General features: G+C 41.7%; 1 protein-coding gene across 1 annotated transcript in view; it reads left to right on the top strand.

Moving 5' to 3' along the window:
• INSC (INSC spindle orientation adaptor protein) overlaps positions 1–27,966 on the top strand; it is a 202,494-nt gene that overhangs the window by 134,490 nt on the left and 40,038 nt on the right. Inside the window, exon 9 of the mRNA XM_048486732.1 lies at positions 27,065–27,236. Coding sequence (XP_048342689.1) covers positions 27,065–27,236 — 172 coding nt within the window. The remainder of the gene's footprint in view (positions 1–27,064; positions 27,237–27,966) is intronic.

The following is a 27,966-nucleotide window of genomic DNA, read 5'->3' as shown; positions in this document are numbered from 1 at the left end:
AAATCATTGTGTGGATTGGTTGGGCTACGGCTGGATTGCCTCAACCATTGCTTCCAAGTTTCATGATCTTGTGCTGTAGAAACTCATTCTGCAGGGCTGGATCATTGCATCTGCAATTCTGGTTATTGACTTCTAAACTGCTTGCTGCAGTAGCCATCTTTTATTTATTTATATAAAATTGCTATTCTTATGCAGTTACCCTATTTCTACCATCAGGCAACATTCCTGATGTCACAGTGTGAAGTGGTGATCTTCTCAAACTGAAAAAATGGAGGTGTACTTCTGTTGATATCACAGGTTTGGGAGGACCCTGGGTAAAGAATGTTCATGATCCTCCTCCCTTCTTCTGCCTACTGCCAGGTCCCCACTATAGGCACTCCTGCTTTTGTTTAGATACACTGGGGAGCATGGCTCTGCATTTTTTTGACCAGGTCAGCACTATTTATTTACTTCATTTATACTTCACTTTTCTCCTCAATGGGGACACAAAGCAGCTTACATCATTCTCTTCTGCTCCATGGCAGAGTAAGGATGTGAATCTGGGTCTCCTAGAACCTTTTCCAACACTCTAGCCACTACACTACAGAATCTTTCCAAATGGTGGAAAATAGTGTAGTAGTATAACAGCACAATTTTATTAGAAGTTGACAGTAGCAGTATGAAAGTGGTGAAATTACACATAATCAACTCATCTGAACAGCTTGCAACAATTTGTTGGAGAGCACATGGAACCCATCTCTAAGGGATTTGCATGAGTCATGTGCGTTGTACTGTGGTACACACTTCCATCTGTCACACTAATTAGGTTTACCAGGAAAGCATTTCAGTGAAAGCTCTGATAGCTTTTCTAATCTTCACTATTACTGAATGTTATAATCAAGCTTTTCTTGCATAACATTCCTCAAATGCAGTCTTTGTAGCATCTTGTTGCATTCATAGAATTCTTTTGTTTGCATTATCCAGCTGACCCATTCTCTTGTATTGCCAAGGCATTGACACATTTGACATTTTAGCTGATTACTTCCCCAGAATTAAACAGAAAGCAGGGCAGCAGTCCAAAGTTCCTTTCAGTGTGAAAGCTAATTATATAAATGCTTTGAACAGCAATTTCTTTTTGGATGTTAAAGTGCTTTTATTAGATTGTTCTCTTGTCCTTTTTAAATTTATTGTTAGACACTTATAAATGGTGCAGCCTGATGAAGTTTTTAAACATCTCTTCTTCTGAATCAGGCCAAAATAGTATAAAGTACACCTTTGTGTACATTACATCATTGCAAACGGAGGAAATAAGGTGTCCTAACATGGTTTTGGACCTGTAATATAATTTTCTTCCTTTGTCACCAATAGAGAGCCATTTTGCTATTAACTGTAATCCCTATTTCCAAATGCAGCATTTCAACAAACCTATAATCTGAAAGGAGACACCCCAGAAAGGCTACAGCAGATCATTTAATTCTTTTTCTTTTGGTAGCATTCTCATCACCAAAAAGCAATTGCAGACCAAATGATGGGCAGTACAATCCTAAGAGGGGGGAGAAGAGTAGTTGTCCTACAGCTGGGGATGATGCAAACATGGTGCAGCCACACCACATTCAAAGAGGCTTCCTGTGCCATGGCTAGCAAATTGACAGGGGTGCTCCCCAAACCCTGTTGAACTGCTCTATGCAGTGCCATGGGCTGTGCCTACCTTTTTGTCAGTGTAAGTTTACACTGGCAAATGGACGTGTTTCCAGGCTGAAAGTGCTCAGGAAGCGGACTAAAGCCAGCAACACCTTCTTTGGCGCTGCAATGGGCTCGTGCACCAGAGGAGCACTGGTGCTCAAGTGTCATGCCATCAGGTGTCTTCCCAACACCAGCAGAAGTGCCTCTCTATCAACGTAATGATCCTTAGGCCAGTGCAGGTGGCATTTATTCCAGCACCAAGGTCATGCTGCCTCCTGAGGAAGTTTCAGTCCCCTCTTTTAGGATTGCACTGGTAATCTTAAAATAAGCCTGTTGTTTTGCAAAACAGAAAGTTCATAAGTAGTACCTGGAGAAGGCTTTTAAGGAACTGAAATTGTAATATGACCTTTCTGCCAGGTTACAGTCCATTTCTTCCATTTCTTGTGAGGCACATCTTTTTGATTGTGCCGCTTTCTACCCATATTGGGAGGTTAGCAGGGGCGTAATGCCCATTGGGCAAGGTGGGCAGCTGCCTAGGGCACCACCTTGTGGGGGGCATCAAAATGCAGGGTTCATTTTTGGGTATTTTTAGTGATTTTCCATTTTTGGCCTGCAGGGGGTGGAGTTTTTAGGCTAGCGGCACCAAAATTTCAGCTTATCACCAGTCTCCTGGTGATACACTGAAATTTTGGTGCTGATATGTCTAAAAATGCACCCCCTGCAGGCACCAATGTCCTGGTGCAAAAAAAATTGGTTGTTGTGGAGTGGCCACCCATGGGGGGGGCATCCAACTCAGGTTTTGCCCAGGGCTACAGTTTGCCTCGTTACCCCCCTGGAGATTAGTCTTCCCAGTCCTTATCTGACAATTGAACTGGCACTCTATTTGGATCAAGTGCCAACCCAGTTTATGGATTCAAAAACTGAATCTTCCCCTTTTGTGTAAGGGTTACTTTTTCTGTGGGTCAGTAGAAAGTTGCTGCAGCTGAATTTAAGCAGATTTCAATGGATTGTTCTCAACTATGTTGACTACTTGTAAAGCCTTCATCTAAAATCAGTGGTCAGATCAAAATGTCACTGTCTTGGCCCACAAAGTCTGTTGAGGAATACAGACAGACAGAGAAAGCCAATGACTGTAGAGATTGTATAGGAATTGGTGATGACTAGGGGGACGACTAAGCGGTTAACTGGAAAATACTGGAACCTGATTACAGTAATATTCCCAACTCTAATTCAGTGTCTAAATCACTGAGTAGGGCAATATAGCAAGCTTTGTTTGAAGATTGCAACTGATCCTGTGACAATAAACAATTAAGCACTTAATACACTATATGATTCCAGCAGAAGCTATTTATAAGGTGTTCCATCACCTCAATAAATGGAAAAGCATAAACTATCAGTATCAGTATTTATAACTATTAATTTGTTTGTGAAATATTCAGTTCTGCATATTTTAACTGGTACTAAATTCATTATTAAGAGGGAGCCTCTGAAAGCCAGGTTTTTATTTCAGTTCATAAGTGAGTTGACCAATGCTGCTTGATAAAAAGAAAAAAAATCATTTCATTTTTAATGCATTAGCATAGACGTAGCAGTTCAGGAATCAGGTTCCAACTTGTCATTGATTCTTATTTTATATCTGTTTTTTAATATGAATATTATTATTCTGCTCCTGGACGCGGAAAAATGTTAGCATGGCGCAGTGGCTCCTCCTCCATAGTTTTTACTGTAAGGGCACAGGGAAAAGATCTATTGTTCTTAAATGATTATTTTTCCTCAGTACTTGTGTATCTGACTTCTGAAACAGTGCCAGGTACTTCTCAGCAGCATTCACACTCTCTTACCTATTCATTCAGGATCTAAGAAAGTCACAGCTGTGTCTGCCTTTATTCTCCTCCTCCTATTTCCAGGGCCGGAGTGAGGGGGAACTGTGCCCGGGGCATGCATGAGCCCTACACCCTTGCCACGCCCCGGAATGCCATACCACACCATGCCCCCTGCACCGGTGCCCAGTGTGTCATGCACCCCCTCCCCCTTGGCACTATGCCACTGCCTATTTCCTTTTCTTCTCATTGGCTCTCTGTTTCCTCTTTTATGAATACAGGTTGCAGAGGGAAAACCCCTTCTTCCATTACAAGAGGCAGCTATGTATTGATAGTCCAGAGGGAAAGGAATTGCCTATCCATTTGCACTCATCATAAGCCAGTCATTGGTAGAAGGAGAATATTGCTGCAAAGATTTTCTCTCCTGGATGCTTCACACACTAAATTGATGTAGCATATGATTCATAAATAGGAGTCCACAAAGAGTTAACAGAACTTCTGTTTTTTTCTTAAGTCCAGGAGGTTGTCAGTCATCATTGATTGCTGAACTGGCTTTCATTGTGATGGGTGAAACAGCTGACTTTAAATAGGTTTGCCTGAGCTCTCAAACTCAGTTTCCTATTATTTTCTCTGATTCCCCACCATTTCTTTTTGGGATTTCTTCATCTTAAAAATGATAAAAAGTATATTGTACTACATCTCAGGTCAAGAGAAAAAAAAACCTTGTGAATTCTTCATTCCAGAGAATTCTACATGTTTTATAATTTTTCTACATGTTTTATAATTTTCTACATGTTTTCTACATGTTTTCTACATGTTTTCTACATGTTTTCTACATGTTTTATAATTTTATCTTTAATGATAGATTCTACTAATTTACCAGGAACAGATGTCAAACTGACTGGCCTGTAATTTCCCGGGTCCCCCCTAGATCCTTTCTTAAAGATTGGTGTGACATTGGCCATCTTCCAGTCTTCAGGGATGGAGCCTGATTTTCAAGGGGATAAAGATGTGCATATTATTAAAAGTGAGAGAAGATCAGCAATTTCATGCTTGAGCTCTTTAAGAACTCTTGGGTGAATGCAATCTGGGCCAGGGGATTTGGTAGCATTTAGTTTATCAATGGCTGCCAGAACTTCTTCCTTGTCTACCACTATCTTCGCTAGTTCCTCGGATTCGCCTCCTAAGAAGCTTGGTTCAGGTGCAGGAATGTTCCTCACCTCCTCTTGGGTGAAGACAGATTGCAAAGAATTCGATTCAAGCTTAAGCTGCTGCAATCTCCCTGCCATCTTTTAGCTACACCCTTTGTTCCTTTGTCATCCTAGCGGGCCCTACCGCTTCCCTTGCTGGCTTCCTATGCTTTGATGTACTTGAAGAACTGTTTGTTTGCTGGTCTTGATGTTTGCAAGCCATGCGTTTCTCATAATCCTTTTTTTGCCTCCCTTACAGCTAACTTGCTTCTCTTTTGCCACCATTTGTGTGTTCCCTCTTAGAGTATTCTCTCATCAGTCCAAACTGGACTTCCATTTTTTTCTAAAAGACATTTTCTTTTTTTCTGATAATTTCCTCTCCAACCTCTCTTGTTAACTCATGGTGGCTTTTTCTTTTTTGGACTGGGTGCTGCTCTTTTCTAACCTGTGGAACACATTCCAGCTGAGCTTTTATTACTGTAGTTTTTAAAATAACCTCCAAGCATCCCTGGACAGATTTTGACTCTCTTGATTTTTTTCCCTTTCAGCTTCTCCTCACTATCCCCCCCCTCATCTTTGAGAAATTTCCTTTCCTGAAGGCGAATGTAACTACATTAGTAGTTGCCACTTGTTCGCATGCTGAGATACTGAATCTGCCAGCATTGTGGTCGCTGTTCCCTATCGGCTCCCAACAACACTGACTTCCCTCTGCACCAGGTCCTGGGTCCCACATAGGAATTAGATCTAGGATCACCTCTCCCCTGGTTGGTTCCACAACCATCTGCTCTAAGCCACAGTCATTTAGCATATCCAGGAATGCTCTCTCCTTACTATGACCTGAACATGCATTTTTCCAGTTTATATGGGGATAGTTAAAATCACCCATTACCACTACATTTTTGTCTTTGTTGGCCTCTCTAATTTCTTTTTCCATCTCAGGATCCTCTTGTGCACTTTGGTCTGGGGGACGATAATATATTCCTAATATTAAACTGTCCTTCACACCTGGTATTGATATCCACAGTGATTCTGTAGGGGAACCAGCTCCCCTTGCATTGTCTATTTTATGTGATACTATGCTCTCTTTGATGTAAAGGGCAATGAGGAATTTCTGGTAGAGGGCTGTGAGGTGCACATTTCTGAAGGTATGGTCACAAAACTGTCAGGGTATCTTCAGGAGAGTCTCTGGATGACACCATCCAGGTTTGGGGAATTTTGCTTCAGGGGGTTTAATTCTATGGGACCCCAAAAGGGTAGGGCCCATCTCCCACTGCCCCCTGAAGTAAAGTTCCCCAAACCTAGATGGTGTCATCCAGAGACTCTCCTGAAGATACCCTGAAAGTTTTGTGGGTTTACCATGAAAAATGTGCACTCCACAGCCCTCTATCAGAAATTCCCTATTGACAGCAATGCAGCTAAGTCACTGCAGAACAAAGAATCTTGTGCAAATATCTGGGGGTGCCTGCAGGGGGTGCATTTGTAGGTGTATCGGTACCAATATTTCAGTGTATCATCAGGAGACTGTCCTGATGATGCCCTCCAAGTTTGGTGCAGTTTGGTTCAGGGGGGCCAAAGTTATGGACCCTCAAAAGGGTAGCCTCATCTCCTTAGTTCCCATTGGAAAGAATGGGGGATAGGGACACCCCTTTTGGTGGTCCATAACTTTGCCCCCCCTAGACCAAACTGCACCAAACTTGGAGGGTATCATCAGGACAGTCTCCTGATGATACCCTGAAATTTTGGTGTTGATAGTCCTCCTATGGATTAAAAACTGGTTGAGGAACAGGAAACAAAGGGTGGGTATAAATGGGAAGTTCTCACAATGGAGAGATGTCGGGAGTGGTGTCCCCCAAGGATCCGTTTTGGGACCAGTGCTCTTTAACCTATTCATAAATGACCTGGAAGTAGGGGTGGGTAGCGTGGTGGCCAAGTTTGCAGATGATACCAAATTATGTAGGGTGGTGAGAACCACAAAGGATTGCGAAGAGCTCCAAGCAGACCTTGATAAATTAGGTGAGTGGGCTCAGAAATGGCAAATGCAGTTCAATGTAGATAAATGTAAAGTGATGCACATAGGGGCAAAAAATCCAAACTTCACATACACGCTACAGGGGTCAGTGCTATCAGTCACAGACCAGGAAAGGGATTTAGGCGTCTTAGTTGATAGTTTCATGGTAATGGCAACTCAATGCATGGCAGCTGTAAAAAAGGCAAACTCTATGCTGGGGATAATTAGGAAAGGAATTGAGAATAAAACTGCAAAGATTGTCATGCCCTTATATAAAGCAGTAGTGCGACCGCACTTGGAGTACTGTGTCCAGTTCTGGTCGCCGCATCTCAAAAAGGATATTGAGGAGATTGAAAAAGTGCAGAGAAGGGCAACGAGGATGATTGAGGGACTGGAGCACCTTCCCTATGAGGAGAGGCTGCAGCGTTTGGGACTCTTTAGTTTGGAGAGGAGGCGGCTAAGGGGGGATATGATTGAAGTCTACAAAATTATGCATGGGGTAGAAAATGTTGACAGAGAGAAATTTTTCTCTCTTTCTCACAATATTAGAACCAGGGGGCATTCATTGAAAATGCTGGGGGGAAGAATTAGGACTAATAAAAGGAAACACTTCTTCACGCAACGTGTGATTGGTGTTTGGAATATGCTGCCACAGGAGGTGGTGATGGCCACTAACCTGGATAGCTTTAAAAGGGGCTTGGACAGATTTATGGAGAAGTCAATTTATGGCTACCAATCTTGATCCTCTTTGATCTGAGATTGCAAATGCCTTAACAGACCAGGTGATCGGGAGCAACAGCCGCAGTAGGCCATTGTGTTCACATCCTACATGTGAGCTCCCAAAGGCACCTGGTGGGCCACTGCGAGTAGCAGAGAGCTGGACTAGATGGACTTTGGTCTGATCCAGCTGGCTTGTTCTTATGTTCTTATGAGATTTGACATGGTTTTCTGCTCCATTCCTCATGCAAATATACTTCAGGGTTATTGATTATTTATTAATTAACACATTTCAGTGCCATCTTTCCACTCAATACAGCGTCCTCAGTGTGACGAACATTTTATACATTAAAACCATTTCAGATAATAAAAGCAAAGTTTAAAACACAAATATATATAAAGTATTTGTTTTATATTTATTTTAAATAAACATATAAACATATAAAGGAGAAGATCTAATAAGAGTTAATTGAGGAATCATGAAATAAAACAAGAAATCATCACCTGCAGGGTGAAAATAATGATAAAGAGAGACAGACAAAAGTCTCTGGAGAGTTCTGACATTTTGGTGCCATGACTAAGGGCCTTTTTGGGGTTACCACCTAGCATCAGATAGTCTGAGCATCTGAAGCAGGGCCTCTTAAGATGACTGAAGTGGATATCGAGGTTCATATTGGAAGAAGTGGTCCTTAAAGACTGTCTGTTCCCCTATGTCCCCACTTGGCCTCTGCGTTCTGCAAAGGCCAATTTGCTGGTGGTCCCTGGCTCCTCTATAATGCAGCTGGCCTTCACCCAGGCCAGGGCCCTTAGCGCCTTGGCCCCAGCCTGGTGGAAAACTCTGCCTCCATCCATTCGGGCCCTTGAGCAGTTCCATAGGGCCTGCAAAACAGAGTTGTTCCACTGGCCCTTTGGGGGAGACAACCGCTGATGGATGTCATCCCCTACACTTAGGGATTGTGAACTTTTACTACTTCCGGGACATAGAGTTTCACCATTTAATGGTTGTTTTAGTTTATATGGTGTTTTGGTTTTAAATTTATGATGTATTTGAACTGCAGTATTACATTGTACACTGCCCAGAGCCCTTCGGGGGGTGGGCAGTTTAGAAAAATCCAATCAATCAATCAATCAATCAATCAATCAATCAATCAATCAATCAATCAATCAATCAATCAATCAATAAAAGTTTGCTAACCCTAAGTTTGCTTAGCAAACTTAGTAAGCAAAATAAAAGTTTGCTACAAGCACCTTGAATTGAGCCAGGAAGCAAACTGAGAACCAGTTTAGGTTGAACAAGACTGGTGTCACTCTAGTTAACATTCTGACTTCAGCATATTTCAGCATTTTGTCAAGATTAAGTTTCAGATTGTTAGTCTTCATTCATCACAAACTGCCTCTATTCAGTTCAGAATATTTGCAGTCTCCTGGGATTTGCTAAAAGTGCAAGGCAGGATGACCACCCCACTCAATGTAGTATTTGCTGTGTCCCAGACCCAGTCTGCCAACTGCCCCCCCTCCCGCAGATTAAAGGTTGCCTTAGTCTTGTTGCAGTCTGTTACTGATGTCATTCACCTGCTGTTAGCATCTATTTTAAAATTCAAATACACTTTAATAGTATAAAGCTCCAAGGTCATAAAACTTTGGTTACTGTAAGATCCAGTGTGCATATTGGACAACAATTAATCACTTATATGGAGATTATATGTATAACTTTTGGAGGAAAAAAATGACAAACAAATGTCTGGTGTTGACCTCTAATGTCACCCCAACTGAAAAAAATATCTTGTGCTGAGTAGATGGATGGAAGCTTGCTGACAACAAAATAAATGCTGCAAACATTGTATCTTTTTGTCATTTTTGAACATCATATGTTGAACATTATTTGTATTCTGTGCAATAAATATTCCAGTGATAAATTTATCCTTGTTCTGAGCACAACTATATTACTTCAACAAGCCCTTCTCATAGGATGTTTTAAGTGACAAGTGTAAAGGATTCAATGGTGTTGATGTTCAGGACAGCCGCCTGGCCTTGACTGAATTCCATAACCCGGGCGATGGGCCAGCATCTGCGGCGGAGACTCTGGCGGAGACCTTATCTCTGCGAGAGAGATGAGAACTCCGTTCCCATGGGAATCCGGGAGGGGGGATGGGATGGACAGAGTTATAACCTGTGCTTCTGGCGGGAGACTTTATTCCTGCCACGTCGTGTACGTGAGCTTTCTAGGATGTCTGAATAAACGGTCTTTTACACCAAAAAGCCTTTTATTTCTGCTTCTATGGAATTCCTTACATTGTGGCAGGAATCCTAGTTCATCTATCTTCCCAGTGCAGCGGACCTCTGGTGTCTCGGCATGGAGAGGTTGAATATTCCTGAATCTGTGGAAGGTGCGGTAGCCCCCAAAGAGGGCTCCGAGCTTTCCCTTATGGATTTGGAGGAACCGGCGGGAGAACGGGTCTCGCTGGTAACTCTTTCCCGTCCTCGTATCAACACGAGTCTTCCCTTACTCCATTGGGACGAGGGACGAGGTGACGATCATGTGGACTTGCATGAGTCGTTTGGGGCGCTGTCTATGGATCGAGCGCCTGTGGATCGGATATCTGCCCGTTTCCGTGTGGATTACAAACCTCAGATGCAACCTGTCACGGAGGAGACGGGCCTGACCACCTTTCATGCGGCAACACAGGAGTCCATTGAACGATTCCTGGACTCGTATTTTGGTGATGCTCCCAAGAATCCACCGTGGCATAGCACTGGGGCCCATCCTAAGACCACCGTTGAAACCGGGACTATATCGGGGATTGGGAGGGGTATCCGTGCAGCTTCCGATCGGACCCCCCAGATCCCGGATCAGCAGCTGCACCTGAGGCGCCCCGTGGAGCCGCCCGGTGGACCGCGAGGTGCTGCATTCTGATGAAGAGGAATCCGAAGAAAGCCTGCCTTCCCATCCGGATCTATTCCCCCCTCCCGTCAAAAAGAGAACTGGGATGAGGAAGTGGGCCGACTGCGAGATGCCCAGGAAGCATGGGCCCGTGAACGCCAGCTATGGGAAGAGTGCAGAGGAGCAGCTGCAGCAAGCGTGAAAACCTGCAAAAAGACCGGGAACAGCAGCGCAAAGAAATCCAACTTCGAATTGGACCCGTGCCAAAGGCAGCTGCAACGGCAATATATGCAGAATCTATCAGTCCATGATAAGGTCCTGGAACATTCCAAACTGGACTTAGAGCGTCAACGCGAAAGCGTTAAGGCCATGCGTGCATAAAGTGAACTAACTGCAGCTATTCAGCGAGACGAACTGGCCAAACTGGAGCGAGAGAAAGCAGCTTTGCATGCGCACCAGGATGCCTTGACTTCGCCAAGGAAAGAGACTTAGCCGCCTTGGAAAAGGAGCTGACGAAGCAGCAGCACACGATGCCCCAAGTGGGGGTCTGCCCTGTCACTGGTACAGCCAGCGCCAGAGGGGCGCCGCTGCTGGGACCTGCTCCTCGCGTAACTCCCACCCTCCAAAGCCCTGCTCCCACCAGAACACCAGCGGCGCCGGCGTTGGTGCCCCCACCTCCACCGATTCCGGCCCTCCCTGCGCCGCTGCCTCAACCTGCGCAACCGCCGCCTCAGCGGGCGCCAAGGGCCGTGGAGAGAGGATATTACAGACCTCCAATACCTGCCCGGTTCGATGGGACCGCTTCCAAACTCCCCTACTTCATCCTACAACTCGATGCCCACATGGAGGGACTATGACGATTTGTACCGGTCTGAACGCGAAAAAAATACGGGACATCGGTTCCGTCTTGGATGGAAGCGGCAGCCAACTGGTTTGTGACTCTTTTTTGATCTGCAAGGGGAGGATACTCGCCGACGGTGCCTGCGTTCCTCCAAGCCTTAAGGGCTCGCTTCCAAGATCCGGTGCTGAAAATGAAGCCATCCGCACCATCAAATCTATTCAGCAAGGCAACCGCTCCTTTGCGAATTTGCCCGTGAATTTAGATGCGGCGGCTGCTCGACTCCCTCCTGAGTGGCCTGAGCGCATGAAATGTGAATACTTCTCGGATGCTGTCGACGGACAAACTCGCGTGAAAGCGGTGTTCCTTATTCGGATCCCCCGCACTATTGCTGATTGGATCGAATTAGGATCTCAAGTGGCGTCGTTTGGATTACGCTCGTGCCGGGGGGCACGCCCAAAACCCGCCCTTCGACCACCGCTGCGACTTCGCAAGCCAAGCCCAGCAGCCTCTACCGAAACCACCTCCGGCGCCCGTCGCCGTCTAGGATTATGTCTTTACTGCGGAGGACCGGGTCATCTAGCTGCCAACTGCCCTAAAACAGAAGCCAACCGCTCCGCCGCCGCACCCCATCTGCCAAGCCACCACGCAAATCCGGGCCGCCCCCAACGGGCTCATCTAAGGCGGTTACCGAAGGCGACCCAGAAGAGGGGGAAGCAGCTGTTTGCCTCTTCAGCCCCCATGGATATGGGTTCAACTCCAGATGCGGTGAGTGAAGGCAGCGCTCCCATTACGATTCAAGCGATTCTGGCCAACCCCGCTAAGCACACTTTCGTATTATAGCCTCAGCCCTTGTAGATTCTGGGTGCTCCCATTGTTTAATGCGGCCCCAGGTGGCGGAGGAGCTTGGACTAGACCGAGTCCCCTGGCTAAGCCCATACCGTTCACCCAAATGGATGGCAGCCCTCTCGGGGCGAAGGACCGGCCAGTTCAAAATGCAACGGTCCTCCTCCGCTGCTGACCATTGGGAGAAAATTAGTTTTATTCTGGCTACGGTGGCTAAACACTCCATGTTCCTGGGCATGCCATGGTTGTTGTTGCATGAACCAAAATTCATTTGGAAAGAACGGATCTTAGAATTCACTGACCCTCCCTGTGGAGAACACATGAATTGGGGGGAAAACTCACCTCCTAATGACATACCCCCCCTGGCTTTGTCAGCGGTGCACGCTCTGATTGCTCCCGAATCTACCGGCATTCCACCGTCTTACCAAGAGTTAGCCAGGGTGTTTCAGGAGCAAGAATGCGATCCCTTGCCTCCCCATAGATCCACTGCCTGCAAAATCGTATTACAGCTCGGGGCTTAACTGCCCAAGGGTAGAATCTACCGCATGAGTCCCAATGAGGAGAAGGAACTTCGTGCCTTCTTAGACAAGAACCTTGCTTCCGTGGGTTCATCACGGCCCGAGCTACCAAACACACACATGCTGCTCCTGTATTATTTGTTTAAAAAAAGGACGGGTCTTTAAGGCTCTGCACGGATTACCGAGGACTCAATGCGGTTTCCCTGTCCAATAAATACCCTTTGCCATTAATCAAGGACCTTTTAGATGCATTGGGCAAGGGACGCATTTTTACTAAGTTGGACTTAAGAGAAGCTTACTACAGGGTCAGGATTGCGGAAGGCTATGAACATTTGACTGCATTCAATACAAAATTTGGACAGTATGAATACTTAATAATGCCATTCGGGTTAAGTGGGGCCCCCGGAGCTTTTATGGCCCTTATCAACGAAGTTCTACATGATTTATTATACAAGGGAGTAGTGGTATACTTAGATGATGTTTTAATTTATTCACAAACCATGGAGGAGCATGAAGCCTTGGTTCGGGAAGTATTAAAACGCTTGCTCAACAACTCCCTCTTTGCCAAACTTTCTAAATGTTGTTTCCACCAAACCTCTATCGACTATTTGGGTTACCGGATTTCTTCCGAGGGGCTAAAAATGGATCCTGCTAAGATTGAAGCAGTCCTCCGATGGCCTGCCCCTACCAATCGGAAGGAACTCCAATCTTTCCTAGGGTTTGCTAATTTCTATCGTGACTTTATACCCCAATTCGCTGAACTGACTCTCCCACTCTTACGCACTAAGGGTAAAGACCCACAGGCTGCCAAGCCCGGGGCCCCCCTTTCCTGGTCTAAAGAATGTCAGACAGCCTTTCAACATTTAAAATCAGCTTTTACTTCCGAACCTATCCTAAAACACCCTGACCCAGATCTTCCTTTTGTGGTTCACGTGGATGCCTCGGACAAAGCGCTTGGTGCAGCCCTGTTGCAGAGAAATAAAGATGATAGGCTGGTTCCGTGTGCTTATTTATCAAAGAAATTCTCCGGTGCTGAGCTCAACTGGACTGTAAGGGATAAAGAGACTGCGGCCATCAAAGTAGCACTTTCCACTTGGCGCCACTGGCTGGAGGGGGCTAAACACCCCTTTCAAGTTTGGTCGGATCACAAGAACTTGGCCGCCCTTTCCACCCCCCTCAAGATGTCCGCAAAACACCTCCGTTGGGCCGATTTCTTTTCTCGTTTCTCTTTCACTGTCCATTTTTTCCCCGGAAAAACCAATAAACTGGCTGATGCGCTTTCGTGCCTGCCCGGGGAGGTGGAGCTGCCTTACGGGATATCCCGCACTGTTCTCTCCCCCTCCCAATTGGGGCTGGCTGTCACTCGATCTCAGACATCCACTCCTCCTTCTCCACCCATTCCCAGCCTGGTCTCTCCTTTCCTATGAGAACTCGAGGAGGCGGGGCTGCGCGAGCCACCAGCGGAGGAAGGTGACTCCCAATTGCGCCTGGAGAATGGTGTTTGGCGGCGGGGGGATTGTTGGTACATGCCTCCCCCCCTCCGTAAGCAGGTTCTCGAGGCCTGTCATGATGCCCGCTCGGCTGGACATTTTGGCTTCCTTAAGACTCTGCATTTGGCCCGCCGTCAATTTTGGTGGCGCGCGATGCGCAAAGACATTGAGACATATATCAAAGGTTGCTCTGTTTGTGCGGAAGCCAAATCCGTTCCGGGAAAACCCCATGGTCTGTTGAAGCCTCTCCCGGTGGCCTCCAGCCCTGGGAAGTCATCTCCATGGATTTTTATTATGGATTTGCCCAGAAAGTCAAAGGCAACACGGTCTTGTGGGTGGTGGTGGACTTATTTATTTTCTAAACAAGCCCATTTTCATCCCATGTGCTTCCATCCCTCCGCTCCTAAGTTAGCGCGTCTGTTCATTCAGCATATTTATCGTCTACACTCCGCCCCCGTTAAGGTGGTCTCCGACCGCGGGCCCCAATTCATTTCAAAGTTCTGGAAAGCTTTCCTGGGCTTGTTGGGGGCCGCCCCGGCAATTGCCGCCCTACCGCGTTCAAAGTGACGGTGAGTCGGAGAGAACGAACAGAACCCTGGAGCAGTATTTACGTTGTTACACCAACTATCACCAAGACAATTGGTGCTGAAGTTAATTCCGTTTGCAAAATACGCCTATAATCATGCGGTTCATAGCAGTACAAAAAAAAACCCCTTCGAAATTGTGTCTGGTCGATCCTTCCCTCCGTTGCTGCAACTACCTGCGGAAGCGTTGAATCCTCCGGAGTTCCAACAGTGGATTTCATCTCTGGCTGAGGGGTGGAAAACGGTCCAGACCGCCTTACAGCAGGCTAAAGACTCCCAAAAACTTCAAGCGGATCAGCACCGCTTTCCGGATTTCCCTTTACGTGTGAAGCCTGGGTGTATTTGTCTACCAAAATCTCAGAGACGCACATAAATTTTCAAAACTGGGCAAAGATTCGTGGGACCTTTTAAGATTACTAAAGTGATTAATGATGTCACTGCCCGATTGGACTTGCCTAATTCTCTAAGTAATATCCATCCTGTCTTTCATTCCAGTTTGCTCAAGGAGGCTCCCGTTTCCGATGCCTGGCACGACCCGCCGGAGAGACCCCCGCCGACTATAATTGATGGCCACAAGCATTACGAAATTGACGCCATCCTGGACTCTCGTTTTAATCGCAAACGCTTGCAATATTTAGTCTCTTGGGTGGGATATTCCTCTGGGTATAATCAATGGGTCTATTCCGAAAATATTGACGCCCCTGCCCTCATTTCTGCTTTCCACCGCACTTCTTCCGCACAAACCTGGGGAGAAGTTTTTCTTAAGGGAGGCAGAGTGTAAAGGATTCAATGGTGTTGATGTTCAGGACAGCCGCCTGGCCTTGACTGAATTCCATAACCCGGGCGATGGGCCAGCATCTGCGGCGGAGACTCTGGCGGAGACCTTATCTCTGCGAGAGAGATGAGAACTCCGTTCCCATGGGAATCCGGGAGGGGGGATGGGATGGACAGAGTTATAACCTGTGCTTCTGGCGGGAGACTTTATTCCTGCCACGTCGTGTACGTGAGCTTTCTAGGATGTCTGAATAAACGGTCTTTTACACCAAAAAGCCTTTTATTTCTGCTTCTATGGAATTCCTTACAAACCAATTCAATTGGTTTGAATTCAAACCAAACACCTTAATGTATGACTAGCTGGGGATGTTTAATTAAGACAACTTGGCACTGTGCATTAAAAAAATAACTGAAATGAGAGCGACAAAAGCTTTAAACAAACAGTTTAAGGAATGAGTGACAGAATATTAAAAATTGAAAAGGACACTTGGAATGTAAGGCACTGAATGCTGTATGATGAACAATGCTGAACCCATTGAGATGTTTTTGTCAACGGAGAATTGTGAGGAGACAGGTGTTTCTGCAAGCACATCTTAACCATTCTCTAACATCACTCTGAATTGCTCTTTTTTAACTAGTTGGCATTATCTACAGAATTAAATTGTGTGATTATCATAACCATGGAACATAAGATTTGGAGCCTGTGGACTATCTCTGTTGAAGAAAGCTATTTCTATTTGAGGAATATCAGTTCCTACCTCCTACTGAAATGCAGAATGCTCCCAAATGCTGTTTCTGATGGAGAGCCTCCTCTCCCACACAACATGATGTGGGAATCAGAAGTCTGCAGCACTAGAGAAAAGTTGGCAAAAATTTTTGACACCAGAGATTTTCTGCTAAATCCAATCCATGAAATTTGAAAGGAATTCCCCTGAACAAACTTGGAGTAAATGTTCTTTGTCACTGAGTAACTACAGTTTCATAGTCTCCACGCAACCCCATTATGTGAGCTCCCAGATCAGGTGGTACTGCTTGCAGAAGGTTTAAGTCCTAGCCAAGAATGAATGTTTATTCAGATAATAAGCCACACCCATTCTTTAGTAGAGTTACTATTTCTTATCCCAATCAGTGAATTCTAAAAGTAATGCCATATGTTTAGAAAGGACTTTTTCTCCCTGGTGTGTTGCTGCCTACCTTCATATTTTGTGGGTAGTGGAAATGGTAATAAGGAGAGAGTGCCTCATCAGAAATATGACTGAAAAGGAGATCATCCAAATCGAATGATTTGTAGATACTCCCACTGACCAGAATTGTTCCAGTTGGCTTGCTAAGCAGTAGCAAAAGTTCATTTGTAGGGATACTAGGGTAAGGAATAGAGATGAAGGACCACATTTTGCATTCTTGGTGTTAGGCAATCATTGCAAGAGGCTGCAGAGGCAACAATTTTTTTTAAAGCTTTATTGGTTTCAAATAAATTTCAAGTACATTTATACAACATCTATTATGTGTAAAATACCCTTATTACAAGTTTTAACGTAATATTATATTCATCTTACCGGTTTCTATAATCTGTAAAATACCAACTTAGAAATTTTTCAAAACAATAGTAAAGAGTTACAAGAAAGAAGAGAAGAAAACTATAGAAAGAGATTAGAAGAAGAAAGATATGAAGGAAGAAAAGAAAAAGAAAGTTGAAATCAGATTTTGGAACTTCCACTTAGCATCTATTTTGTTGACTTTTTTCTTGAATTTTGATTTCAGCTATTATCCATAACTTTGTTCTTATCTGTTATATTTCTTATATTCTTATTTAATTAATATTAACATTGCAAATATATCAATAAATTCTTATATTCTTCTTTATGCTGTAGAAATGTTATTAAAGGTTTCCATATTTCCAAAAAGTTTTCCGTTGTCTTATTTTTAAGTATATTTGATAATTTATCGTATGCTGCATATTCTGTAAGTTGTAGTATTAAAGTTGGTATTGATGCCTCTAAAGTTGGTATTGATGCCTTCTTCCAGTTTTTGGCAAATTGTATCCTTGCTGCCACTATCATATACAATAATGAAATTTCAGATTTTTTATCCAAGTTAATTTCAAAAATATTCAGAAGAAACATTTCTGGTGTAAATATAAATTCTATTTCCATAATTTTTTTAATCATCATATAAATATCCACCCAAAATTTTTGTGAAACTTCACATGTCCACCAGAGATGGATAAATGTACCTTTTTGTGTCTGGCATTTCCAACATTTATCTGAACAGTTTTTATAAATTTTGGCCAGTTTACTGGGGTATAAATACCATCGATGAAGCATCTTATGATAATTTTCCTGTAATCTAACTGCTTTTGTAAATTTTATTCTTTTATCCCATGTTTTTTCCCATGTTTCCAAACTTATTTCTCTCCTTAAGTCATAGGCCCATTTTATCATGCAGTGTTTTACCTGTTCGTCAATTAATTCTGATTGAAGGATATGTTTATATAATTTTTTGATTATCCCCTTCTGGGAGTCTTTTAAAATGTTTGATAAGACCGATTGTTTTGTCTCGAATCCTTTACTCTTATCCAATTTAAATTTCTCCTTAAGTTGTTGAAATTGAAACCATGGGCAGTCTTGTCCGTCTATTTTAATTTCTTGTCTTTCTTTTAGAGTAAATTCCCCACCTCTTGCTTTTATCAACTCGTTATATCTTAATACATTATGTTGTTTTTCTATTCTCATTTTGGTAGCTTCAAGTGGTGATAGCCAACCTGGTGTTGACTTAATATTTTTTCTTTTGTAGTCCTCCCATATCTTAAATATTGATCTTCTTATTTGGTGTTCCATAAATATTTTATATTCTTTCCCTTGTGCGTACCAAATGTAAAAGTGCCACCCAAAAAATAAGTCAATTCCTTCCAGATTAAGCAATTCTTTATCTTCTAACAACATCCACTTCTTGAACCATAACAGCCCTGCTGCTTTGTAATATAATTCTAAATTTGGTAATCCTAAACCCCCTTTTTTAACATCATCACACATGATCTTAAAGCTAATTCTAGGTCTTCCTTTCTCCCAGATAAATTTAGTTAGATCTTTTTTGCATTCTTTGAAGAATTTTTGATGTATTTCGATTGGTATTGTTTGAAATAGAAAATTCATTTTTGTTAATACAACCATTTTTATTAACGCTATTTTCCCCATTAGTGATAAGTTTAATTTAGTCCACTTTTCTAACTTGTCTTTTATTTTCTTCCATTCTAATTTATAATTATTTTCAAATAATAAAACATTATGTTTTGTCAAATTTATCCCTAAGTATTTTATTTTATTTACTATTGTATATTTTAATTCTTCTATCTTTTTTATTTTCATTTGGTTTATATTAAAGGACATCATTTTTGTTTTGGCTTCGTTTACTTTCAATCCTGATCTATCACTAAATTGCGTTATCTGAATTTTCAATTCTTCTAATGATTTTTTAGTAGGGTTTAAAAAAATAATTAAATCGTCCGCAAAGGCTCTAATTTTATATTCAAAACTTTTTTCCTTTATTCCTTCTATTTCCTTATTCTTTTTTATATTTAATAAAAAGGGTTCTAAAGAAAGGATAAATAATAATGGGGACAAAGGACAACCTTGTCTAGTCCCTTTTTGGATGTCAAAAGATTTAGATAATTCTCCATTTATTTTTATTTTAGCTCTTTGTTTTTGATATATTGCGTTAATCCAGTCTTGGAATTTTTCTCCGCTGTTTATTTCTATTAATGTTTCTTTCATAAATTTCCAACTAAGGTTGTCAAACGCCTTTTCTAAATCTATAAACACCATCAATGCTTGTTGGTTAATTTTTTTAATGTAATAATTCAATCATGTCTATGGCTATTCTTATATTATTTCTTAATTGTCTATTTGGTAGAAATCCGTTTTGTTCTTTACTAATTATCTTATTTAATATTAATTTAAGTCTTTCTGCCAAGATTGCTGCAAAGATTTTGTAATCACAGTTGAGCAGGGAGATAGGGCGATAATTTTTGACATTAGTAAGGTCATAGCCTTCTTTAGGTATCACCGTAATGTTTGCTTCCTGCCATGATTCTGGGATTTTTTTGTATTTTTTATTTCATTTATGGTTAACATTAAGTTCGGGGCTATTTGTTCTATCAGGGTTTTATACAATTCATTAGTTATTCCATCTGGCCCTGGAGATTTTGCCATTTTAGAGTTTTGTATACTCTTCTGGATTTCTTCAATAGTTATCTCTTGATTTAGTAGATCTTTCTGTTCCTCATTTAATCTTGGTAAATAGGTGTTATAATCCCATTGTATTATTTTTTTCCTCTTTTTGTGAATATAGGTCTTCATAATATTTTGTAAATTGCAATAATATATCTTTCTGATTAGTATATTGTTTTCCTTCATTTATTATTAAATTGATTTTCCTATTCTGTATTTGATGTCTAATTTTCCAAGCCATCCATTTACCACACTTATTGGCTTGTTCAAAATTACTTAATTTGGCAATTTTCAGATTCCGTTCCATATCTGCTGTATATATCATTGTCAGTTGATTATTTAATCTGTTCAATTCTTTCATTAATGTCTTATCATTTGGTGTTAATAATAAATACTTTTCAGTTTCCAAAATTTTTCCTCTTATTTCTTTTTCCATTTTGTTTTTGTTTTTTTTCCAATTACTGTTCTCTTTAATTAATATGCCTCTTATATATGCTTTATAAGTGTCCCAGATAATATTTGGGTCAATTTCTGGGGAATTATTTATTTCAAAGAATTCTTTTGTTTCTTTTTTAAATCTTTTTACTATCTCTTCTTTCTTTAATAAATAATTATTCATTTTCCATATTCTTTGTTTATATGGCATCCTTAAAGTCCACGTCATGGGTTTATGATCTGAGTACATCTTTGCTTCTATGTTGATATTTTTTGTTTTTAAACATAAATCATTTGTAGCCCATATCATGTCTATCCTAGAGAAGGAATTATATTTTTTGCATAGTAAGTATATTCCTTGCTATTACCATTCATCAACCTCCATACTTCTTTTAATTCTAGAAATTCTGTCAAAGCAAAGAAAGATTTTGGAAGCTTGCCACCTATATATGCTTTCCCCTTTGATGTTTGTTTGTCAAGTAAGGTCGAAACTACCCCATTCAAGTCTCCCATTAGACAAATACTATTATAATTAAATTCTTTAAGTTTTTCTAAGAGATTTTTATAGAAATTTCCTTTATTTTCATTGGGACCATATACTCCTATAACTAATATTTTTTCATCTTCCCAATTTATTTCCAGTCCTAGAAATCTCCCTTCATTGTCTTGGAACAATAGTTTTGGTTGCAATTTTTCCTTAACATAGAATACAATTCCTCGCTTTTTTTTCTTTTTCATTGCTGAGACAAAACATAATCCTAATTTTTTATTCTGGATCAGTTCAATGTCCTCCTTCCTATTATGCGTCTCTTGCATACATATCAAATCATAATTATTTTTCTTTAAGTAATGAAATGTCTTCCTTCTTTTTTCTGGTGAATTTAATCCATTAATATTCCATGAAATAAATTTAGAGTTCATATTTGTTCTAATTAATAAAATAAATATATAATTTAACAAATAAGTTAATTATCACTTACTTAATATTTTCAATGATTGGTAAGTTCAAAATCTTTCTTAGTTTTCTCAAAAAATTGTGCTTGAGGCAATGATTGTAGTCTGATGGGTTTTCCTTTATACTTTAATCTCAGTCCTTCCACTTCTTCCCATCTAAATGAGATGTTTTTTCCTTCAAAAAGTTTGTCAAAAATTATAATTTTTCCTTCTATTCAGAATCCAAATTGGTACTTCTTTTAGTATTGTAATGTCTTTCAGGTCTATGTTCATCTTTTTTGAGTTTTTCTTTAATATTTCCTCCCTTGTTTGCATTCTGGAGAAGAAAATTAAAACATCTCCAATCCTCTTGTATTCCTCATTCCCTCTTGTATTTATCCGTATAACTCTTTCTATATCTTCTTCTAAAATGTCTTCTTCTATCTCCAGAAATTTTGCAAGGTGTATAATCATTTTCTTTTCAATATTTTCATCTTTTTCTTCTGGCACTCCTTTAAATCGTAAAATATTTCTTTTTTGACGTAATTCTAGAAGAGCACATTGCTTGGCCGTCTTCTCAGATTCTTCTTCCAGCAAGTTAATCTTCCCTTCCCATCTTCCGTTTAGGTTTTCTTGTTGATCAATTTTTTGCTCTAATATTTTCACTGTTGTCTCTAATGTCTTTAATTGTGATAGGTCTTTTTTCATTGAGCCCAAATCTTCTTCTATATTTTTCAATTTTGTCTCAAACTTGTGTTCAAGGTTTTTTATTTTGTTATCTAAACCGTCAAGTTTGTTAGCAGTGTCTTTCTTCATTTCTGCCATCATTTCTAACAACTGGTCCATTTTGTTTTCCATCTCTGATTTATCTACTTTATCTGGAATGCTGTTCTTTCTTGTACTTGCTTTAGACATTTTTTGTGTGTGTCCTTTTGTTTTCCAGTCTCTTTAACGTTTCTTTTCTCTCCTGTTAATTAATGCAATCTTCCTGGTTATCTTCTTTGCTTTTTAACTGCTCCAATCCTCTATTGCACTTATTCAGTCAGGATTGTTTATAGATTTTTCTTCTATCTCTCCTCCTTTTCTTCACTTTCTACAATACATCAGTATTTTGACAGGTTTTCAATTGCGCATGTGCGCCGTTCCTCCGTTGCGTTTACTCGTTCTTTTGTTTATATTCCACTGCCTGCTTCTCATTTGCGCATGCGCGTCTCCGCAAGTCTCGCGCCTGCTCGCTCCAATTTCGGTTCTCACAAGGCACCCGGCTCTCAAGTAGGTCTCTGCATCTCCCTCGTCTCGCCGCACTCGCTCGTCCCGGCCCCCTCAAATTCCTTTATTTAAATGCCGATGCCTGATCCCCAGTCGCGTGGGCGCATCTCCGCAAGTCTCCACAAATCTACCTGCTCTGTCGCTCCTGCTCGCTCCGACTTCAATAAGGCACCCAGCTCTCAAGTAAGTCTCTGCGTCTTTAAATTTAGCTTAACCGCAAATTGTTTTGCAAGCTTCTGTTTTGCCTCTCCTTATTTTCTGTGCCCACTGCAGTCTAAGTTCAAGAACCATACGAATTAGTTTTGCTAAGTTCTTTGATGTTTTAAGAGTGTTGCAGAGCTTTGGGATTATGGTTTGCCGCTATGTGGCTATCTCGTCTCTTTACCTGGAAGATGTAGGTTCTCCCGACCGTGGGCTCTAAACGGGTACCTTCCCCTCTTTCCAGTGGACGATAGTGAAGTAGTTTCCTTCTCCTTAGGTCCTCCTTTTTTCCAGGAGGAATACCCTTCCCCAAACTCCGTTGGTTGTGGAGTTTGGAAGCTGGTATATTAACTTTTCCACAAAAGTTAGCAGCAGCCTCCGGACGACCCGGCTTTTCCCCTCCCGCTCGCAACCGGAAGTCCTGCAGAGGCAACAATTGTTGATTCTTCAGTTTGGCTGCTGTAATGTGCTCTGGGTGGGGTTAATTGAGTCCAGTGTGATAAATACCAGGATTCAGTCTCCTTCTTGTCCTGCAGCAAAGATCAAGGCCATTTGGGACCTTGGGGTCATTAAAAATAGATTATAGATTATTTGATAAAACTGGTGTCCAATCACCTCATTGATTTTATTCCAACAGAAAATGCAGGTGATTCTCTTCACCTGGTCATAAAGATGTAGGAGAACCATTCACAGGTTATTTTGCTAGCCATCCTGTTGCGAACAGGCAGATTTATGAGTCTTGAATCATCTCTATCATTCTTCTTGATGTGAAATCTGCCTCACCTTGATGTGAAATCTGCCTGCTAACAGCACCTTGGTGTTTTGTTGAAATTATGCAACTGTATTATTTTAGCTTCAAAGCAAAAAGTGAGTTTTTATTTGGCTGCTCACTATGTTGCTTATATTTATTAACTCATACCTTACTTTATATCAATCAGTTAATGAGGAAAGTGATAACCATGTACATTTGAAGCAGTGAATTTACAGTAGTGGTTTTTAGGCTATTGCAAAATGTCCTTGGTGTGGCTGGATTTGGGTTATAGTTAAGGGTATTAAACTCAGCTGAATGAATATCAAATCAATGAATGCTATAATCTTTTGTTGTGTTCTGTGTTCTGTTAGCTTTGTAAATGTTTAGGATTTTGCTTTACTTTTTTTTGGCTGATCCTACAGAGCTCTACAAAAAACATTCAGAGGTGTTTTGCTTCCCTCTGCATCGTAATCCTGCATTACTTCCCTCTGCATAGCAATCCTGAACTTCTTTGGTGGTCTCCCATTGAACTATTAACCAGGGCTGGTCCTGCTTAGCTTCCAAGATGAGGCTAGATTGGACTTTCAGAAGAGCATTATTTTACATGAGAGAAGCCTATGGTCAATTATGGACAGCAAGGTTCCTGCTGGGGAGTTTTTCTTTCAGTGCATGTTGGGTAATATTATCCACAATCCTGTTTGCAACATGGCAGAAATTACCCATCAGATGGCTTTTTGCTTGTGTCTGGGGTGGGGGGGGGGGCACTATTTAATGGGTTCTCTATCATGTATGTGTGCTTTAAGTTTCAATATAATCTTTAATTTTATCTTTAATCTTATCAATAGATCGGTATATCAATCTATCAATAGATCAACATAAAAAAGGCAAAGGCAAAAAGTTTCGCATATGGCATCTGTACACTTTGCCTGAACACTGACTGTTTGTTATGGAGGGAAGTGGGGGGATAATGGTGGTGTGCAAACTGCAAAACCACAAAAAGTTTTTGTTATGTTAACTGCCATTTGATAAGGTCCCCAGGTTTATGTTTATATCTATCTATCTATCTATCTATCTATCTATCTATCTATCTATCTATCTATCTATCTATCTATCTATCTATCTATCTATCTATCTATCTATCTATCTATCTATCTATCTATCTATCTATCTATCTATCTATCTATCTATCTATCTATCTATCTATCTATCTATCTATCTATCTATCTATCTATCTATAAGAACATAAGAACATAAGAACATAAGAACAAGCCAGCTGGATCAGACCAAAGTCCATCTAGTCCAGCTCTCTGCTACTCGCAGTGGCCCACCAGGTGCCTTTGGGAGCTCACATGTAGGATGTGAACGCAATGGCCTTCTGTGGCTGTTGCTCCCAGTCACCTGGTCTGTTAAGGCATTTGCAATCTCAGATCAAAGAGGATCAAGATTGGTAGCCATAAATCGACTTCTCCTCCATAAATCTGTCCAAGCCCATTTTAAAGCTATCCAGGTTAGTGGCCATCACCACCTCCTGTGGCAGCATATTCCAAACGCCAATCACACGTTGTGTGAAGAAGTGTTTCCTTTTATTCGTCCTAATTCTTCCCCCCAGCATTTTCAATGAATGCCCCCTGGTTCTAGTATTGTGAGAAAGAGAGAAAAATTTTTCTCTGTCAACATTTTCTACCCCATTCATAATTTTATAGACTTCAATCATATCCCCCCTCAGACGTCTCCTCTCCAAACTAAAGAGTCCCAAACGCTGCAGCCTCTCCTCATAAGGAAGGTGCTCAATCATCCTCGTTGCCCTTCTCTGCACTTTTTCTATCTCCTCAATATCCTTTTTGAGATGCGGCGACCAGAACTGGACACAGTACTCCAAGTGCGGTCGCACCACTGCTTTATATAAGGGCATTACAATCTTTGCAGTTTTATTCTCAATTCCTTTTCTAATGATCCCCAGCATAGAGTTTGCCTTTTTTACAGCTGCCATGCATTGAGTTGACATTCCCATGGAACTATCAACTAAGACGCCCAAATCCCTTTCCTGGTCTGTGACTGATAGCACTGACCCTTGTAGCGTGTATGTGAAGTTTGGATTTTTTGCCCCTATGTGCATCACTTTACATTTTGCTACATTGAACTGCGTTTGCCATTTCTGAGCCCACTCACCTAATTTATCAAGGTCCGCTTGGAGCTCTTCGCAATCCTTTGTGGTTCTCACCACCCTACATAATTTGGTATCATCTGCAAACTTGGCCACCACGCTACCCACCCCTACTTCCAGGTCATTTATGAATAGGTTAAAGAGCACTGGTCCCAAAACGGATCCTTGGGGGACACCACTCCCGACATCTCTCCATTGTGAGAACTTCCCATTTACACCCACTCTTTGTTTTTAATCCATAGGAGGACTTCCCCTCTTATTCCTTCATTGCTGAGTTTTCTCAACGGTCTCTATCTATCTATCTATCTATCTATCTATCTATCTATCTATCTATCTATCTATCTATCTATCTATCTATCTATCTATCTATCTATCTATCTATCTATCTATCTATCTATCTATCTATCTATCTATCTAGCTAGCTAGCTAGCTAGCTAGCTATCTATCTAGCTAGCTAGCTAGCTAGCTAGCTAGCTATTTATATTTTGCATTTGTACCCCTCCTGTCTCCCAAGGACTCAAGGTGACTTACATTTCAATACATAATAAAATACAATAATATAAAAACAATACAATTCACAATTGCCCATCTCCCAGTGTGTTGTAAACCCAAGCATGAAGGGTTTTCCCAGAGTGGTCTGGAATCACTGATTGCTTGTGTATAAAACTATGAGGCTGGAGATGTTCCAGTTTGTTGATCAAATGTAGGGGCAAACTGGGTGTTTGGAGGGATCAACTAGTCCTATTATGTTAAAATTTTATAGCATGTATCAATTTATTGATCTATTCATATGGTTATTTAAATATTTTTAATCTAAAGATATGCAGGAGTGGGGAGGCCATGGGCAATAGAAGTTATACAGCAGGACGAGAGGCAGGAAGTAGTCAGCAATGGGGGGAAGGGGAAGTGTCCAAAGTAGCATGAGGGAGTGGGTGGATAAGACTAGGCATGCTGGCTGCAAGCAGAAGGAAGAAGTTCGGGGCAAATCTGTGCCCACTGGCAAATCTGTCCCACTCTAGCTGGGAAGAGAATTAAAATCATGCTCTAGGTGGATTTGCTTGCAATGGAGAGAGTGGAAAGTGAAAGCAGGGCTAGAAGAAATACGTCCATACTAGAAATCTTACTGCAGCGGACATTTGCCCCTTTCTTGCAGCAAACACCCTGTGCATAATTGGCCAATAATTGTTTAAACTTAATAAATAAATGGATCTATTTTTCAAGAAATTAAGCACTGGCATCTTTTTCTACTTGGCTAATTATGGTATTAGGGTATGAAGACTATGCAGTAAATTGCATGCAATATGTTGAGGTCACATAGAATCTTGGAAGGGGATAGAATCATACCAGCCATCTAGTCCAACCTTCTGCTTAATACCTATAGTATCCCTGATAAGTGTTCACCCAGCTTCTGCATGATGACTGCCAATGAGTGGGAACTCACCACCACCCAAGGCGGCTGATTCCACTGCTTAACTAATCTTACTATATTTCCCCCGTAATACCCAGCCAGTAACCTTCTGCTCGTAGTGTATTCTCATTAGCAACATATTAAAATTCAGAATAATTGATACTGACTGAAGTAGCAGCTACTACCTTTAATTCATATGTTGTCATATATGTTTAACTCGCCACCATTTGTTCTAATGTTAGATGCTTTATTTTTAATTTATTTTTCTTGATATAAAAAAGCCTTTTTTGCAAACTGCTTTGATTCTTAAAATATACCCTTGATATTGAAATTATACTTTTTCTCCTAGGTTGATGGAATATTATGCTTGGCTCACATCCTTACAGACAGTACCCACACTCAAGCTACTCATGCAGAAGCAGCGGCTGTAATAGCACAGATTACATCTCCTCAGCTCTCCATCACTGAGCATCTCAGCAGCTTTCTTGAAAATATGGAGGAAATAGTCACAGCACTTCTCAGTATGTATACCTGACTTGTATTTTTCTTTTCTTATAAAACAGCAGATGTTTGGATCATTGTGGCAGGTGGTGTATCTAAGGTATGGCAAGTATGGCACATGCCTTGGGTGCCACTGAAAGGCAGGCACCATCCCTGCCTGCCTATCCTGCCACAGCCTTGCTGTCCATGTGCCTCATCTCACTCCAACCACCATTCAGCCCTTTGGCACTGCTCAGCCACTGGCAGTACCATTCCCAGCCCACCCCAAGCAGAGCTTTGGAGAGAGGCTCCTGCTGCCCTGAGCCAGCAACGTTTTCTGTAAATACTCTTCTGATTGTGGGTACAGTGTGCAAGTAAATACTCCTAGAGAGTCTGGCTGCCCCATCCAAAGGGAGGACAAATGGCTCGCTGGAGTTGGCATGAGCTCGTGCAAGTACATTTGCCCAACCCACTGCCGCATTTGGCAAAATGCATCAATTGGTGGGCAACCTGGGAGGGTCATAGGCACTGTGGACCTCCATGATGTCTGGCCTGGAAGGGTGACAGGCATTCTGCACTCTGTTGGTGTCTGATCAGATGCCAGGAGAGGGCAATCTGGGGCATTTGCAGGGGAGAAGCTGATGATTGTAGGCTCTCATCTGGGCTTTCAGTCTGCAGGAGCCACAGCCAGTGCCCCAGACTTATGCCCCCCCAAATGGTGGCATAAATCCATTCAGCCCCTGGAGGGCTTTTGACTGGCTGGGGAAGTCT

This window comes from Sphaerodactylus townsendi, linkage group LG02 (genome assembly GCF_021028975.2).
Source record: "Sphaerodactylus townsendi isolate TG3544 linkage group LG02, MPM_Stown_v2.3, whole genome shotgun sequence".
NCBI classification, from domain to species: Eukaryota; Metazoa; Chordata; class Lepidosauria; order Squamata; family Sphaerodactylidae; genus Sphaerodactylus; species Sphaerodactylus townsendi.
This window is presented reverse-complemented; position numbering and strand designations above follow the sequence as displayed.